Raw genomic sequence first — 18,230 nt, 5'->3', positions numbered from 1 at the left:
TGGATTGCTAGAGTTATTCTCAGCAATATCACTTCCCTCCAACTTAGCAGAAGCAGTTAATTTTTGTCGTTTCTTCGGAGAAGGTATGTTAATAGACACAGCAGCTAAATTCTCGGTCAGGCAACTTTCCTCTTTGTTAATACAAGCAAATAATTTCTTTCGTTTTTCCGGGGTACCCAAGCTAACAGAATGACTTAATTTAGATCTTCGACTGAAATGGTGCTTTATTATCCTCGTTGACCTGGCATCTTCTGATGTATCCGTCTTCTTGTCTTGGTGAATCCACAAATTCTGATCTGCGTTACACGAGTTCTTCGGATCTTGATTTGAAATGTCATTTTCATATTTAGCTTCACCTTTCATCAAACTATCAGCAGCAATTGGCTCACTAATAGGTTTTGTTTCAGTGGCAACTGAACCATGACTAGATAGTCCATCTGCAGTTTTTGGCTCATGCTCATCAGAAGAACCATCACTTAAATTATCATCATTTCCTCCTGAAAAACTATTAGTTTCTGAAGAAATTTCAACCATATTAGTTTCTGAACTATCAGTTCTAACGGGATGGTTTTCCACCATGGAGCAAACCTGTATCCACAATGGTAAATTTTATGTGCTGTGCAGTAGGGCTAGCCACTATACCCTCACGATGGCGAGCATTTTAACACATTTATCACCTTTTGACAACATATGATTAGCATTTACCTGCGGTGAATATCTCAGTTCTCTCATTTTGGATGCTTTTCCTCCATGGATCAAACTGGAATCAACAACCGTGAACTTCATATGGTTAGAACTGTAAATAGAGACTCGGGGCTTGAGATAGTGAGGCTTATCATAGGCAGGATCATCTTGATTCAATGACTCCCCGGGAATGCACCCATTTTCTTCAGTGCAGCTCCTCGTACAATTTCGTTCAGAATCAAGCTCAATAAGTGTTGGCTTAGATGCAACTTTGCTCAAAACACCGCTAACAGAATCGAAGTAATGATTTCCTTTAACAAGTTTCCTTCTTGAGAACTTCGTCACTCGCGGCAAAAGAAAAACTAGTTAATGTTTGGAACTGACAGAACATCGATTCTTAGGCTGCTCAGAAGGCCCCCTCGTGCAAGCAAATGAGACCAAACAGCTTCCCATAAAATATCGTTGCAACGAGCTTTGCTCAACCGAAAGCCTCCAGTTAAAAATCTGATGATGTCACTAGATGTAAGAGATGAGCAAGCCTTCCCAGGTGGTATTTCGGGGGTAACTTGAGTCAGCGTCGGAGGCTCCATAGCCAGGCCTGTAAGATCTGCTTTCCTCTTGCCAATACCTACTGCTTCTACAAGTTTAGATAAGCCAACTCTAGTCTTCAGATAGTAAACATAATTTTCGAGTGAAGTTTTCCCCTCTAAAAATGACTTAGATACCTGCCAATAGACGACTAGTTTGAGAATCTTATATTCCTAGTAAAACATATTGGGAAGCTAGCATCGAAAAATCGAAGTCTGACATCAATAAACAGCAAAACACATTAGACACCACAATAGTAAACAGAAAAACACATTGAGCTTCTTTCTAAATGAAATCTGAGTGATAAATCCAGCAAATTATTTTGTAATTCATCCGGGACAGGAGCAAGCAAACGAGATAACAATTCTTGTTGCCTCCAGCCAGTAAATATTTTCCGTCCGTATATATTTTTTCAACGACTTCTCTTTTGTCCATCTCACCATCTACGATATCCATCAGACTAAAATGACAATATATCACCGATGTCCTTGTTCTCAATTAATCATTTTATCTGCCCAAAATTCTTCCCGAATATATACACACCAAGAAGAAAACCATCCACTTCTGCATTGCTCCAGGAATCACCTGCTACACCAGGAACTAGATGAGAGTTTTTAACTTCAAAAGGTCGAAATAGATTGGTTTTACTTGTCATTCCATACTCAAGATTTTCCGAATTTGATTCTTTTTCATTGACCATCCTTGCATCGGACTCTTCAGAATTAGTTTGGAATTTTTCTTCCTCTTGAAACTCTGTCCGTTTTTGCACTTACGAGATTTGACACACTCATCCACCTTAGTTCCATCATTAGCCTTACATGAACCTCCTTTGGATTCATCCCTGTAATCAATATCTTCATCACGTGTCCACATGAAAGGCAGGGGTAAGCCTAAGAGAAAGGAATGAGCGAGACAAGGAATTCCATCCAGGTCAACAGGGTCCATCAAAAGCGAAAGATGCTCAGTTCCTGTTACCATGGGAGGAATTTCCACCTGGTATTTGTTGCCAACTCTCAGACTTAATTGTGGATCACCAAATATATCACTTATATCAGGACAATTTGGGGGAAGCAACGGCTCGGGAGTCGTTTCTTCAACGAGGTTGCTGTTAGGATCCAATATCACTGTTTCCATCTGCATAAAGAATACGATTAAGAAATTTAGACCAAGAGATTGAAAATGGCAACTAAGATCAGTCTCAGCTTTCAAATGAAAGAATGAATCTCAAAGAAAGTGAAATTGATCGAAACATTATTGGATGACAATTTAACAGTGCTAAGGGACACAATATCTAGTTCAAACAAAGGGGTGCATAGTTGATGAATCATTCACCCTCCCTCCGAAGAAAACCGAGATCGTTAGGGATTCAAGCAAGTTAAAGCTTCAATCTTTAACCAGACCAAAGAGAAACAGCAAATTGAAACCCCATTAATGCAGATATGGGAAACATAAACAGACACCCCACATTAGAGAAACACATAAAAAATGTTGATAAACATCAATGCACTGCAGCTTACAACAGGATCGCCAACCCCAGATCCCTTTTTCCACTCACAATTCACCATTTAAAGCTAATTTAAGTAACATTAACAAGTCATATGAAAGAAAGCATTTGACATAGGGGAAAAAAGAAACAAAAAATCAAAGTAAAAGAAAAACGATAACATCCAAAGTAAATACAAGTAACCCAACAACCATAAGCAAGATTCTGATATGACCCTAAATGAACAAATAACAACCCAAAGCAAAAAAGAAACGAAATTTAAACAATATACTTAACCTTCCCCGGGGAAAGAACAAAAGGCTTTGAAACGTTAAAAGCAAACGTGAAAAAAGAAACATGGGCAACTGGGTAGTTATGTTTTGCACTGATCCATAGCTATTTTGAATCACAATACGTATATACATCGGAAAATAACACAAACAAAACAGGAAAACTAAACGAAAGTAACAAGCGGTTGGTCTGAGTTTTGAAACTAACATCTCTAATAAAAAAAAGTTAAAATATATAAAAAAGATTGAAAAGTTTAAGACAATACCTGGGTTGAAGAGATATTAAGGCTTTGTTTTGTTTCACATTGAGTGGTGAAAGAGAAGAAATCCAAATGTATTTGTATGTACAGTGTGTTGGTGGTGATTAATAAAGATAGCGAGCTGGGTCGAGGAGGTAGAGAAAAGTCTTCTTTGTCTTTACAAAGCTTTTACTACATATTTAAAAGATAAATAAAATTTGGAAGTATTAAATATTTTATAAATTTATTCAAGTAATAACGATTCCTTTAATCGTCAAAATAAGTTGGTTAATGCAGTTTATATATATATATATATATATATATATAAATATAATTAGGATGCATTTAGACTCTAAAGTGTGATTATATAAAAATGCAACTACTAGCATAGCAATTATACATTTACATAATTATAAAAAATAAATTATTTAAACATATTTGATTAAGATAGTATAATTACATATTGATTTTTATGTCATGTTTCATTGTAAAAATTATATTATAATTAATGTATGTTTAAATTTTAAAATTATATTAATAATTATATATGTTTAATTTATTTGTTTTAATTTTGGTGAATACAAGATAATATTTTTTAAAAACTCTCAACCATTTAACAATAAACACTCGGTATCTTTGCATACACGATACTCAAAACTTAATACCGTAAGAGATAACAACAATTCTTTAATCGTTAAAACCGCTTGATTCGTACAGTAATTTATATAATACACTTGCATAACTTAATAGATAAAATAGAAAATGATGAAGACAAAAAATATAAAATAGAGATTGAAATCTTAATTGTTACTAAAAAGTTGTATTTAAACAATGATGCATTGTAAACTTGATGTCGAGGTTGGTTAATTTTCTCCTTTTATGAGGGTATCGGTACTGCAATGGATGTAGATTTAGCAAATGCGGTGGTATATCTTCACACTGCATTTTGTAGACCAATAGTAGTCCATTGTATGTGATTTTAAAAGCTCAATTATCATGCTGGATTCCAACAATGTCCCCTAACTCATCATTTTGGACTATGTATTCCAATTTCTCAAGGGGAGTCACAGCAGAAGAATGCAATAAAAGTCAAAACTTAATCAGAAAAAAGAGAAAAATCAATGGATTCCAACATATTTACAAGAAAACAAAAGCATCGTATTGGATTCATTGTTCAAGTTGGTATCAAAGCTAATATTTGAGACTTAATTCTGCCCATGCACCTTTGTATTTCTCGGTAAACCTGCAGGTTCTCCGTAGACCATGGATGCAAGCTTGTAACAGCCGCATCGATAATTTGTGCCACATCGGCAGGAGGATATTGTCGCTCTGTACATGTCTGTATGCAATAAGAAGAAAAAAGAAATGCAGGTAAGAACTTTCTAGCTCATCAAGCTGGTGAAGAGTAGATATCATACTGGAAACAAATTTCCGGGTTACCTGTATCATGAGCAAAGTAGCAACACACGATGTGATAAGCTCGGAAGGAACTTGCTCGTTTTTTTGAGGTAATACGGAAACCAAGTGTTTTTGATAACTGATACTGCCATTCTCTGGCTCTGTGGACTTGATCAACGGCATCCTAATGTCAGGTGTAAATGGCGGTTTATCTATGGAGTCCAAAGCTTCTACAATCCTCATAAATGCATCTTCGTCATCCTTCGTAGATGACATGGCCTGAATGATAGTGCATAATAAGGGTCATTAAACCGCTTTTAGGTAAATATATAACTAAGGAAGAAAGATACTTGTACCTTAATAGCAGCATCTACCATGGAACCCGCTTTTAGTCTTGAGCCTTCGACAATTTCACCCGCGAAAGAATCTGATTCTTGTGAAACAAGAGAACTGTCAATAGAACTTGCCAAGCCGCCAATGAAATTGGAATTAGGTGGGGGTTTCTGCTGTGGTGATATGGGGTTTGCAGGGTAAGAATTATGTTGTCTCAAGTTATGTAAAGCAGAAGAAACCTGCATGGAAAATGATCAATTCGAAGTTATCAAAGAAGATGTTTAGAAATCGAAGAACAGAATAAATCACTTCTACATTGATTCATGGAAGCCACATGCCTGGCCATTGGCTTTGTTTAGCTGTACAAGTACCGTTGCAATATGCTTCTTAAAAGGCTCAGAACCTTTTAAACAACTTCCTCCATTTCTGTTTTCCAATACATCGTTTGTTTTTCTGAGCTCCATCAATACAGCTTCCTGAAGTATATATTATATACTAACTAACACGATTCTACTAAGCGTTGAAACCAATAACTTAACACAAACAACATGAACATAATTTTTTTAAAAAGGTACGTACTTAAGGATTTACAGTAAATTTGATTGAATATAGCATCTCAAATCACCAAAGAGGTCAAAGCAGTAATGTCAAAAATGATATAAACAATTAAGTCTATCAAATAGTGGAATAACCTTTTTGTCCAGAGCACGGTTCAATTCAGACATGACCTGTATATCAGCTTCCCTCCCTTGGATATGTGCCATGGTAAGGGGTTGATAATTGGCTGTTTGATGTGCACTAACAACATCAGGATCAGCTGTCTTAGCATTCAAAATGTTACGGCTTGCATCCACCTGGAATATTGTATCGGTTACTACCAAGTATTTAACATAAGGGTACAGACATACTAATCTAGAACCAATTATAACACTCAAAATATTTGATCAAAAGAGATAATTTGGGAGAAAGGCAGAGAGGAAGCAAAACAAGCAAACAGCTCTGACATGTAAACTCCAAATATGCCAACATATTTCTCAAGTTACATAAAAAATAGAAAAAGGGATACATTTGAACCCTAGGAAAGAAGTTTAACAGGCCAAAATGTCCTAAGCTAACTTAAGTCGAAGTTTGAAATAAGGACACGAGATAAAGAGAAAACATATAAAAAAATATATAACGAAGTCTTGAATAAACAGAAGAACTTAATGTTGGCAATTCTAGGTATCCTAACCTTTATTGGATTGGCCAGCATGTTCGCAGCGTAGGTAGCATTGTCTGGATGCACACTTGGAGTGTATACCCCAGACCTACCAAAATCTGAATGTCCATTCACTTGATATTCATTGGATGTCACAGGGAATTTATCAAAAGAAAGATTTTGCTTCCTAAGAGTTTCCGGAAAATTTTCCAATGGGTTTAATGGCATACAATCAATATCCTGCAATAATAGTCAACGTGACTTCCAGAATGAACAGACGTTGAATGAACTGAAATGCCTATATTGAAAAATGCAATTACCATGACAAGCTCAACTCCGAGTTCGGGATTATCAAACCGGACCCTGCAACTGTCATGCTCCACACAAAGTATTTTTCCATCATTAACTTCCCTTGTTTTGGGATGAATGGCAATCACCTGTTGTCCAACTGATAAAGGACATGCCAAATCTGTTGGAATTCCTTCCATAGTGCCCCTGCGAAGTTGAGTATAATGCTGTCTCACAGACTCTTGATATTGTTTCAGTTTTTCCCTCTCTTCATATAAAAACCGTTGAGAAAACCTCCGAGGTTTGCCAAGGGAGCTGCAGTGACAAGCAATTGCATTGTAAAATCTATTTTTTTAACAAATTTCTTAACTATAGGGATACTGACAAGCTAACCTTCTTATGACACCCCACTCAACACGAGTAAGCTGTGGAATGTGACCCAATCCAACATGATTTAAGTACTCCACAAACTCCTTTTTAGCAAACCAAGTGTAATCAATAGCACTGTAAAACCATTCAAAAGAGCACCATCTTCTAGCCAGACTAGATGATAAGCAGGAAGATAGGTTTTCCTGGAATTCAAAAACATTCAAAAATTATGTTAAAAATGAGTAACTCTTTCTGAAGGGAAATGGAGGAATATTAGACTCTACCTTCAGGCTGTCTTGCGACAGAGAGTGCCTGTTTGGTTGATTTTCTAAGGTGTACTTGGGAGAATTTATATCTCTTGAAACTAACGCTCGCTTCAGGTTCATTTTACGTCTACTTTGATGTTTATTTGGCAAGCTAACATGTTTAGGTTCTGTGGGAATTTGTAAAGTTGACACCACTTGATCAGTTTCAGCAATTTTTGGATCATTATCAGTGGGGGAATCCTCTGGCACTCTGAATGGTTTCCATTGTCTTGATTGAACAGAAGATTCAGCGCTGCATTTACTTGTATTGATACTTTTGTTCACTTCTTCAGTTATGTCCTGCAAGACATAAAAACATCAGCCCTGGAGATAATATATATTATTAAAATAATATGGTAGTGATTTGCTGTCTTATATTAAATTATCAAATAGAAGGTTAAAAGATTCACCTACCTCATTATCAAAAGATTGTATGAAGGAGAATCAATTGGAGCTTCTAGATTTGAAATCTGCAGCTTGAAAAAAAGATTGTCATGAAATCAAGATTAGAAGTACACGAGAAGCAAAATATTCAGTGGTTACCTGTGAAGTACTGAAGGATTTGCTTTTACTTTTCTTTGAGTTATTGATAGGTTCGGGCTGTTGTTTTGGTTCAGAAACAACATTGTCAACCGTAACTGAATACCTCCCAACTTTTGATTTTCTAGAGGTACCATCTTCAGCTTCAGTGATTAAGTTGAGCACCTTTTCTTTTCGTCTTAGGTGCTTAGTTTTATCACTATGATGACCTACAGATGCAGCTTCAGATGCACTGGACTTCTCTGTTTCACATGTAGTTTTGTCCTCTTTCAATTTAGCAGATGACTCTAAGCAAACACAGAAACAACAAAAGGAATGAGAATGACATATACTTCCAGCATGCTTGAAAAAAAGGAACAGAAGAAATATATAATGAGTAACTAGAGCAAAATAAGTGACAAGAAACACTATATCATATATGACAATCAGTAAAAACTAAAGTAGGGAAGCAATTGACACCTACCAGATTCTACTGTTGATGTTGGCAACATTGATGTAGACAAATTGGCTAATGTCAGCAGAGCATATAGGGAATCACTCTCATCTGCAATATAAAAGAAGAAAATAATTGAAGTTGAGCTTGTATGTAACTGAAAAAAGAACAGTTGCTTTGAACAATTAAGCAGCACCCTTTTGCATTTCCCCCCTTTCTTTTGCTACTTTTTGTGTCTCGTATAGGTAGAATATCACATTATTCAATACCAGATCCCAAATTCATACCTCCCAAGACAATATTCTTGTTTTTCTTCCTCTGAGTCCCCGGTGAAAGTTTATTTTTTGCACCAAAATCTCCATATCAACTTTTCCTTGGACAGTATCTGTAATTCCTTCTTCCGCACCACTATGTGCTTCTCCACTATCATCAGACAAATTGTTCATGATCTCATCAACTTTCACTTTCTTCCGGAAAATTTGTTTCCCCTTTCGATGAACTTCACCGGTAGCAGCACCTTCCATACTCACCATGGGGCCTGTACCTCTTCTATAAGTTCCAATGACAGGTTCCTCGCCCCAAAACCTTAACGCCACCCGGCGTTCATAGGAAGAACTATGATGCTTAGCCTTAGTTGTCTCTGATTCTATCAACTAATTACATATCAATAGAAAAAAAAAACATAAAATTATTACACAGATAATGAAGGCAAGATGACCATAATGTTATAAATTCAGATCAGTGCTTTTGTACCATATGATCAAAGCTCTGAAGAGGTGCAGATTTTCTGCATTCAGCTTTGTTGTAATGTTTTTGAAGGGAGCTTTCTCTTTGCAATGCCCCTGTCAATGTCACTGCAGTAACATGTTCATTATCATTATCATCAGCCTCTGACTTCTTAACTCTCTTTTTTGGTGGATCATAACTTTCAATGTCATCTCTCCTATATGAATATGAAATAGGGACCCGAGGTGTCCTCCTCCTAACTGCATGACGTTTTACACCTAAATGGAATTCAAACAAATAAGGACCTCAATCACAATTATGAAGATTATTATTGTGATAAACTCAGGCATCAAACAGCCAGCAACAGTTCCTATGCTTACTTAACATTATATTAAGTTGACATTGTTAAGAAAAATTATGATTCCACAATCAAAACCAAATAATATATCAAATTCCAATTAGTTTCATGGACACTGATGAACGTTCCTAGTTAATGAATGGTCTTGATTGCTCTTTGAGCAAATGGTGCTAATTTCAAACACTCGGTTTTCCTATAGATAGGCAACAGAACATGGATGGCCAAAGAGGACATTAATATATATATATATACACACACACACACACATATGGAAAGCTGCAACGATAACTTGTCAGTTATCAACCAAATGCGGAATCCACCTAATACAATTTTGACTCATCTATGTGACAATAAAAAACTTCCTCTTTTATTGCCATTTCGGAGACTGGCAGGTCATTTATGGCACCTTTTATTTACCTTTCCCCTTCCATTTAATAAAATTTCTTCCTGATATTATTATACCTCTCATCTATGTGAAAGATAAAAAAAAACTTCAAGCACCATGCTTTGATATGCTTCCCACATAAATTTGGACAATTTCAACTACTTTAACTCTCCTTTTTCAGTCTTTCAGTTGCGTGTATTGGGAAATGAGAGATAAAACTATGGGTTGTAAAAATTAAAGAGACTCGTGATAAATAAAGGAATCAAATAGAAGAAAAACCACAGATAGCTGCTATAGAATGCTAACAAGAGTTATGTATCTTACCATTAAAGTCTATTCCTTCCAACAAAGGCAGGCATCCCTGACTAGATGCAACTGATTGGGGCAGAAAATCATCCTCTTTTGAGGAACCAAAATGAGCCTTTACCCGTTTGATCTTTTGAGTTTGTCGGGGTACTTTAGAAGGCTCATTGTTCTCTCTTTCCACATCACCCCCTCCCTGTAAGTCGACATGGTACAAAAAGTTTTAACCCTTGATCAGTAGATAGATGAACATGAAGAGTTCAATTTATTCTGCAAGCCTAAAATGGAACAGAAATAATTGGCAAAAATACAGTCTAAAAAGGAAGCAACTCACTTCATAACGGGGATAAATATACTTCCGGAAAAATAAAGCGCACTAAATAGCTTTCATGGATATCAACACTGGCTGCAAATATCATAGTCCTACAATTATTTCAAAATGTTAAATCAAATCTCACCAGGACACTATAGTGATCAGTCATCATTGCTATAAGGCCAACCACAGAAGCTACTCCATCTGGCAAGGATAAATATGCCTGAAAATAAATACAGAAAGAACACGTTAATTTAACTAACAGTATTTAGAAACAAATATAGTCAAACTAAAGCAACTCTCAGTTTTCATCCAGCAAATGAAGGCTGAAAATGCAACTGTATTCAATGCCTTTGAAGCACATGATTCCACATAACATTTTGAATATTGTAGCAATGAAGACAAAATACTTATCTGCATTAAATTATAGCAGTTCTAGTTGAGAAACCCCATTAAAGTTTAAAATAATAGCAAGTTAACTAAGACCGAAGTTCACTTATTTATTTTTTCCATTTTAATATTTCAGAAACAAACATCATTAAACCCATAAGCATCCAAAGAAAAGATTAAGCAACCAAAGATGAATTGGATAACTGGTTAGTGCTTAAAGCTACAGCGAGACCTAAACATACCCGATTCATACTGTAAAAGGCCTCCACCATTTCAGTGGATCTATTACGCACAGCAGAAGCCACCTAAATATAAGCAACGGCAAATAAGAAAAACATGTTAATTACTTAATTATGCATTTATGCTTATACAATTCCTATATGGAACACCCAATATAAAAGAATGCCAAATCATAAAGCTATGATAATTCTCAAACTATACCTTCTTCCAATCTTTCCCATAGGCTCGGTAAGCTTTATAAAACCGCTCGATCTCTGCCTTGCTCCATAGAGACCCTAACTTGTCAAATAGTTTCTTCTTGAGCATAGAATACAACAGTACATGCATCAAAACGACCCACAATTAGCATATGATGATGCAGAGTAAAACAGAGTATTTGCTGAGCAGCCAAAGAAAAGAGAATAATTTGATCTTTAATCAAATAATCAGTGAAAAAATGACTTAAAACACATACCTTTGGGTTACTTTTACTTGAATTTCCAGCTTCTTTAACAGGAGAGAGTTCATATTTACTTGAATACCGTTTGTTCACAGTTTTGGATTTCCTTGCTGGGGCCATCAATGATTTTCTCTATCTGAATCTATTCATCATAAAACATAAACTTTAAAAAGAAAAGGGGGAAATCGAAGGAAAAAAGAAAAAGAGTGCAAACATAAAATCGATGTTAACAATTAAGAATGAACTTAAAAAGCAGTTTTGATTTTTTTTAAGAACCAACAGAAAGAAACACTGCAAAATCTCAAACGCACAGTACAAAATTTGATTCAGGATTGAAACACTTCAAATTTTACGTATTAAAAAACAAGATTATAAAAGAACGCTGCTCTAAAGCCACCAGAAAGGCAAAACCAATTTGGCTTAATCCAAAAAATCACCTTTAAAACCGATTCAAACCCACTGAAGAAAACCAAAAATACTTCTAAAAGGAATTAAAATTTCAAATTTTAACCGAAATCCCTTAAAAAAAATCCCAAAATAAGAAAAAGAACCCATAGTGCTGGTTTCAAAATCTTAACTTTTAAACCCTAATTCACAGATCAGAGACAATATCACTTACCAATTGTCGGCCTTTTCCCTGCTGAATCAATACATCTAAGAAATAAAAAGCTCTCTAAACTTAGAGAAATTTTCAAAAAAGAAGAAGAGAACAGAATTTTGAGAAAGTACAATTTCGAGAGAGCGAAAAGTGGCGTTGCCGCGAAACTTTAATATAAAGGTCGTTTGGCCAATGAGATTATTTTGTATATTTTTAATTTATTTTTTTAAAAAATTGGCCTTTTTTCTTTTATTATTGAGATGATGAATAGTGGTTAATCGCCGTACACGTGGCAAGCTGAACTACTGATAATCCAGTGGTCTGATTTTGATGTTATATAGGATTGGGCTCTGTGCGGATGAAAATAGCAGATTAAGTTTGAAATCTTTTGAGGCTAATTTTCGAAACAAGTCCCTACTTTCATTGATAATTTCCTTTAGTTCCCTTTGAGGTTTTAAAAATTCCATTCATTTCTTTAATTTGCTTTGAGACGAAATTAAAATTTAATTACTCGATTTAGTTATTTAGGTTTATAAAAATATTAAGAGTCTCGTAGGAAATTAAATTCTTAAGGCTAAAGCATTTCGTTTCAAATCAAAGTTTAAATACTTCTAATGACGAAAAATAACAAGGTTAGTATCTACATGATGATGATCTTCTAATTTATAAAGAAAATTTTAGTTTTTTTTTATTTTTTGAATATTTAAAACAAATTATGTTTATTTACATTTTAATTTATTGTAAATGTTTATTTTAAGGGCAAATCCACATGATAATGATATTCTAATTTATAGAGCACAAGGCTATTAACCTTGTGGTCGTGAGATTGAGTCCACTAAGGGCAATTTATAACGGATGTCTTCCACGGAAGTTGCTCTCAATCTGGCGTTGGGACAACCTACTATTCTACCTCCCCTTACCCTATTACATATGAAATAGGATCAGCTAATTTTTTTTTGTAAAATGTCCGCTTAATTTAACTCAATGATACGAACTCAATTGATGAAGTATGAAAAAATAAAAATTATAAAACTACAATAATATCAAAGTTCTTACAGTATTATACATACATCGGATGTCAGTGAAGCTTTATTTGAAGTAATGACACACATTTACCATGTTTACAAACTGTATAATTAAACATAATAATTTATCGGTCATCGTGAAAGGAATTTTGAAGAAGATCGTCAGATCGATACGCTATTTGGAATTCCCTTGCCAGTAAGTCCTCCTTCACTGGTTGGATACAACAGCATGTACGGCACATTGACCGGGCCGACACGGTTCTTCAATTGCTTATCGTTGTTCATCGATACAATCCGTTCCTCTATCCCCAAAAGCCGCTGTCCGAATTGCTCGAACGCTGCAAGCGGTGTTTCGTCCGACGTCCATTCGGTGTTGTCTCTTTGTCCCAGATAGACTTCGTCCGATGAATGCCTCGACAGGATTTCTATCAAGGAAATCCCAAGGAGTGTCTGCAGTTGAGCCGTTATTGTTTTCAAGAATACCTTGTCGGGGTTCGACTCGAGTTCGGCGTACTCCAGAGTGCCTTCTTCAGGCATGAACCGACGGCTTATAGTCGGGCGGTTTGGAAGGTAGCCTGCATAAGGATATTGGCCGAAGTTAACCGCTGCATGGAGAGCGGAAGCCACCCATATGATAATGGTGCAAGACTCGATCAGGTCCTGTCGAGTCTGCATTTTAGGCCACCATGGCTCGTCTTTCTTGTCACCATGGCCCTGCTCTCGGACCTCTTTCCACCAGTCTTGAAGCTCAGGGTCTTGTCGAACCATTTCATCTGTCCTGTAGTAGAACGAGCAATAATCTGTCACCCATTTTTCAATTGCAAACCAAATCTCCAGTCCATCAACAGCATACGGATAGTCTTTTATCAGCAGGCGAAGACCATTTGGTGAACTCTCATCATCAATGGCAATTCCTCTGAATCGAAACCCCGAAAACGTGTTATTTAGGCAACCAAAATCCTCTAAAAACATGAGAGAAAAAACTCAGTTTCCGAGCTAAATGTACCTTTTCTTGAGTTCTCTAGGAAGTGCCTGATCAACCAAATTCCAGCTCTTATAGATCAGTGATGACATTTCCATTGCATATTTTGCAGGGAAAACTGTTAATTCCAGGACTCCACCTCCATTGATCAGAATCTGCCTCGCAAACGCGTTGATGTTCATCGTGTCGCGGAAGTGAGGGTGGAGAAGTTTATAAATCGGATGAACCACACTCAGCTGTCGGTTCGTCGCTATCACGAATGGCTCCATTGTTGCATGAGTGTTCAACCTGTAAACAAATAAAATAAACCATATACATAAACAGAAGCCCTTCTCATAAATCGAAACAAATCAATGTATAATCACTAATTTATATATCCATACCAATGGCTTATGAGTTGATGAACACCGGAGTCGTTTACAGCAACGTAAGCTTTAGCCAACTGCCATATCGAGCTTTCAACCCCATGTTCTGCAGGTGTGTAAACCTTGCTAACAGCACCGAGTTGGTCCCCGTTCGGATGTGGCAAACTCAACTCAATCACCAATGGCTTCAAAGTCCCGTCGTTACGTAAAAGCAAGATTGTTCGAGATGCGTAAGTCTTGGTCGTCGTAGAGTTTATCCTCCGCAGATATGGCATAAGTGAATCGTGATGATCCAATATGAACAACCTGTTGGTTCTCAGAGCCTCTTCTATGGTGAGCCCCTCAAGGTTGTGCTCAATGTGTTCCTTGGTTATGGCACTGTTTTGATTACCATATTCTTCAGGATTTAGCTTGCTTGTAGGAGGAAATTCCTGAAATCAAAATATATCGAAAATATAGTAAATTTACAGAGTTTAACAGATTTCCATATAACAAATGAGACCTGAAATTTTGGTGCTTAAAGCCTACTTCGAGATGACGAATTATGACAGGGTTAACTCCGGCAAGCATCTCCCTGGCGAATTCGTCATCAGTCCTCCATGCAGTCTTACTGTCTGCTCAAATTCATTAGAAAAATCGAAGTAAGAGGGACATCGAACACGTTTAAAGATGGCAATGAGGTTAGGGTGACTCTGATTTTTTATATTTAACTCTGAAATCAGTAATAGATTGAATGCAAACCTTGAATCACTTGAGGCACAGGGAATTTAAAAAGTTGTGCTCCATCAGTCCGGAAAATTTCTTTGAGCATCTCCAAGGGAATGTTGTCGATGATATTACCAAGCAAAGGTCCAGAAGGAAGCTTAAGTCCGCCATAGTAGAGGTCAAGAACATCCTCTAACGAGTCGAATTCGTTGTGAGTTTTATCGGTTAGATCCTGAAGCTCGGGTAGGATGAATTGAACTATAGATTTCAGTGCATAAGCCAGAAAATCCGACATCTTCAAGTGTCCGAATCGTTCATCTCTTGGAACGTAAATGTTTAAGCTCATCAGCAGTGGTATCCTACTCTCGGTGGTGGGATCTGTTCAATTATTACAGCAACCTCGTCACAATCAGGATACTGTGTGTTTTGATAAGAACATCTAACTGTATAAGAAGAACGAGTCTACAGCAAATGTCATTCACCGTAGTGCATATCGATGAATGACACTCATTCCAGAATTTTTCGAATCCTCACCAGTTTTTGATGAGGGTCTGCCGGTTCTTCCTCTACGAGGATACGGGTACTCAGCGGATCCACCGAGAACCGGGCGGGCGTATTCGGGTCCCTTGTCGGGGTTCCCTAGATCATTATAATAAGCATAGTCATAGACACGATCCCATTCTTGAAGCTCTCCTTCGCCATTGCCTCTCAAGGCCTTCATATCTTGTTCTCTGTATTTACGCAGTGGTTGAGGCATCTCATGCGGAAGATACGTCTACAGAACAGAAAAGAAAAGAACATTTTAAGATATTGTTTTAGCAAAGAAACACACTGAAATTCCACCCTTGGAGTATCGAAGAAGGTACCTTGTTGGTGAAGAAAACTCTAGGTTTTTCATATATCTTGTCGGGATAAACCCAAGAATTGCAGACAAAGTGAATCCGGCCATGGCCTGGAACATGTTCGAGAGTGACGGTTTTGAGGTAGAACTCACTGTGATGATTGTTTTTGATCAGAACAGCTCCGGGTTGTCCGATTTCTTCATCGAAATCGAAGTTAACACTGAATTTAGATTCTCCGCCGGCCACGGCGGATGTTTCTGTAGAGTTCCAGTCCTCCAAATATGCTGGTTTCCCCAGCTTCCCTTGCAACCCATTAGCTACAAAAACAGAAAAATTAAAACGCCAAGTATACATAGTTTTTAGAATTATATATATTGAAATTTGTAAAAAAAATATAAATATATTAAAATCATAAAAAATGAATTTTGTCATTTGGGTGAAAAATGAAAATACTTTCGGACAGTATAAATACATACATACGTACGTACGTAAAGCATTCAAATAGGTGGTCCAAGTCTTTCCCTTTTGTTGGGAAAGGGGGGGGGGGGACTCTCTTCTCAGATAAACAACATCCTCAACAATATTATGATCTAAAGAGTCTTAAAGATTTTGTTTTTATAGGGGAAAACTGCATTTCTCTTAAAAATTATATATATACATGTTTGGCTTAATATGTATGTATGCACGTACATATATATGAAAGTACTATAAATTAATAGCAATGGCAGCCTTTGGTTTTGGGTTTAAGAGACAAAGAATAGATGAAAACTGACCAGCATCGCCATTTTCAGCACTGATGAGCTGAAACGAAACTCTTTTCCCCAGCAACTCGTGAAACCCATCAAGAAAAGATGCATGAAAATCATTGAAATCCAGAACATTTTTCTTCATCAAAACAACAGTGCCCTTGATCTTCTTCTCGTCATTGTCGTCGCCGGTGATGGCGTGGAGCAAATCGCTGAGCATCTCGAATAACAAACAGGATAAAACAATAAAGGAATACTAGAGGACGGTGGTGGAAGAATATGTTCCAAACTTTAGTTTAATCAATCGGATAAATGTAATGATTTTTTTTTCTTTCGAAAGAAGTAAATGTGATGCGATGGGGGTTTGGGCTTTGGAAGAGAATTTATAGAGAAAAGGAAAAGTGAGAAGGGACGTGGCATTGATTGGGAAGCTTCGCCCGTGTTCATATGGAGGGGAATTTCTGTTAAATTTCCGTTTTAAATAAAGGCTTTTTAAGAATTTAGGTCTGAAGTTAATATTGTTTCATAAATTAAAATTAAAAATATTCTTCATACAATGTTAAATTGATTCTTTTTTCATTTTTTAAAATAAAATATTCTAACAATAATTTAAATCTTAAATTATCAAATAAAATTTAAAATATTAAACCATTAGAATCATTAAACCAAGACATATTTGATATTATCTTTCTTTTTATAAAAAAAAGTGTAATAAAGAATTATTCATTTTAATCTTTACCTAACAATTAAAATAAAAATTCGACACGTCATAAGTAATCTTTATTTTTTATTATATATTTAATTATATGAAAATTGAGTTAGATAATGGTCGTCGACAAAGTCTTCCATTAATATGTATATATTCATCTATTTAATCATTAATTTATCGAATTTTGAAAGCTTTAAATGTACAAAAGGTGTACAACGTATGAATTCGGTTCTAGATTAGTGTCTAACGTTTATTTTGTTCAAGTTTAGTGTTTAAGGTTTTATTCCATAACTCAAATCGGATCAAACTGTGACTGACTGTTAAGTATGGTTATTAAGTGACACGTGTCACAACCATATAATTTTAAAAATTTTATTTAAAATTAAAGAATATATAATTTTATATATATATATATATATATATATATATATTAAAAAGAAAACACAAAATTTGAAATAAACCCAAAATTTTGAAAACCTTCATTTCAACCCCTAAACCTACGTAGACCACTGCCTTTTACTGTCGACAAAGCTTCACCCGACCTCCCCTCCCCCCGGCGACCAAAACCCCTATGAAATCGTGATCGATCGATGGTTGATCAGTCGTCAGAATCGTGCGGGATTGCTATTTTTGTCCTAGGATTCACGGGTATAAAACGTTGATTCGTCATCGATTGGCCATCAATCGATCACGATTTCATGAGGGTTTGGGTTACCGAGGAGAGAGGAGGTCGGGTGGAGCTACGTCGATGAAAAAGGCAGTGGTCGGGCTAAGTTTAGGGATTGAAATTAAGGTTTTCAAAGTTTTGAGATTTATTTCAAAATTTATTTTTCTTTTTAAAATTATAATCGCCATTTTTTCATTTCATACTCCTTTACAACACCCTAAATGGGCACAAACATAAAACCCAAATTTAAACCCAAACAGGCCCCAACCGAAATATCCAAAACAAAACC

At 36.1% G+C, this 18,230-nt stretch overlaps 2 protein-coding genes and 1 pseudogene across 2 annotated transcripts; all 3 read right to left on the bottom strand.

The window, feature by feature from the left end:
• Positions 1 to 1,083: 1,083 nt before the first annotated feature.
• On the bottom strand, positions 1,084 to 3,371 carry LOC120151378. The gene is made up of 2 exons (XM_039163858.1): positions 3,312 to 3,371; positions 1,084 to 2,406 (listed from the first exon to the last, which is right to left on the bottom strand). The coding sequence occupies exon 2, from the start codon at positions 2,404 to 2,406 to the stop codon at positions 1,924 to 1,926; it is 483 nt and encodes a 160-aa protein (XP_039019789.1). The 5' UTR covers positions 3,312 to 3,371; the 3' UTR covers positions 1,084 to 1,923.
• Positions 3,372 to 4,348: 977 nt separating this feature from the next.
• LOC120151376 lies at positions 4,349 to 12,019 on the bottom strand (annotated as a pseudogene).
• Positions 12,020 to 13,065: 1,046 nt separating this feature from the next.
• On the bottom strand, positions 13,066 to 16,854 carry LOC120151377 (probable linoleate 9S-lipoxygenase 5). The gene is made up of 8 exons (XM_039163857.1): positions 16,593 to 16,854; positions 15,844 to 16,136; positions 15,512 to 15,752; positions 15,014 to 15,355; positions 14,801 to 14,886; positions 14,291 to 14,703; positions 13,932 to 14,195; positions 13,066 to 13,841 (listed from the first exon to the last, which is right to left on the bottom strand). The coding sequence occupies exons 1-8, from the start codon at positions 16,783 to 16,785 to the stop codon at positions 13,088 to 13,090; spliced, it is 2,586 nt and encodes an 861-aa protein (XP_039019788.1). The 5' UTR covers positions 16,786 to 16,854; the 3' UTR covers positions 13,066 to 13,087.
• Positions 16,855 to 18,230: the final 1,376 nt, after the last annotated feature.

The sequence above is a fragment of the Hibiscus syriacus genome, unplaced genomic scaffold (assembly GCF_006381635.1).
Source record: "Hibiscus syriacus cultivar Baekdansim isolate YM2019G1 unplaced genomic scaffold, ASM638163v2 tig00111053_pilon, whole genome shotgun sequence".
Classification (NCBI taxonomy): domain Eukaryota; kingdom Viridiplantae; phylum Streptophyta; class Magnoliopsida; order Malvales; family Malvaceae; genus Hibiscus; species Hibiscus syriacus.
The sequence above is the reverse complement of the archived record's forward strand: the minus strand, read 5'-3'. Positions and strand labels throughout refer to the sequence as shown.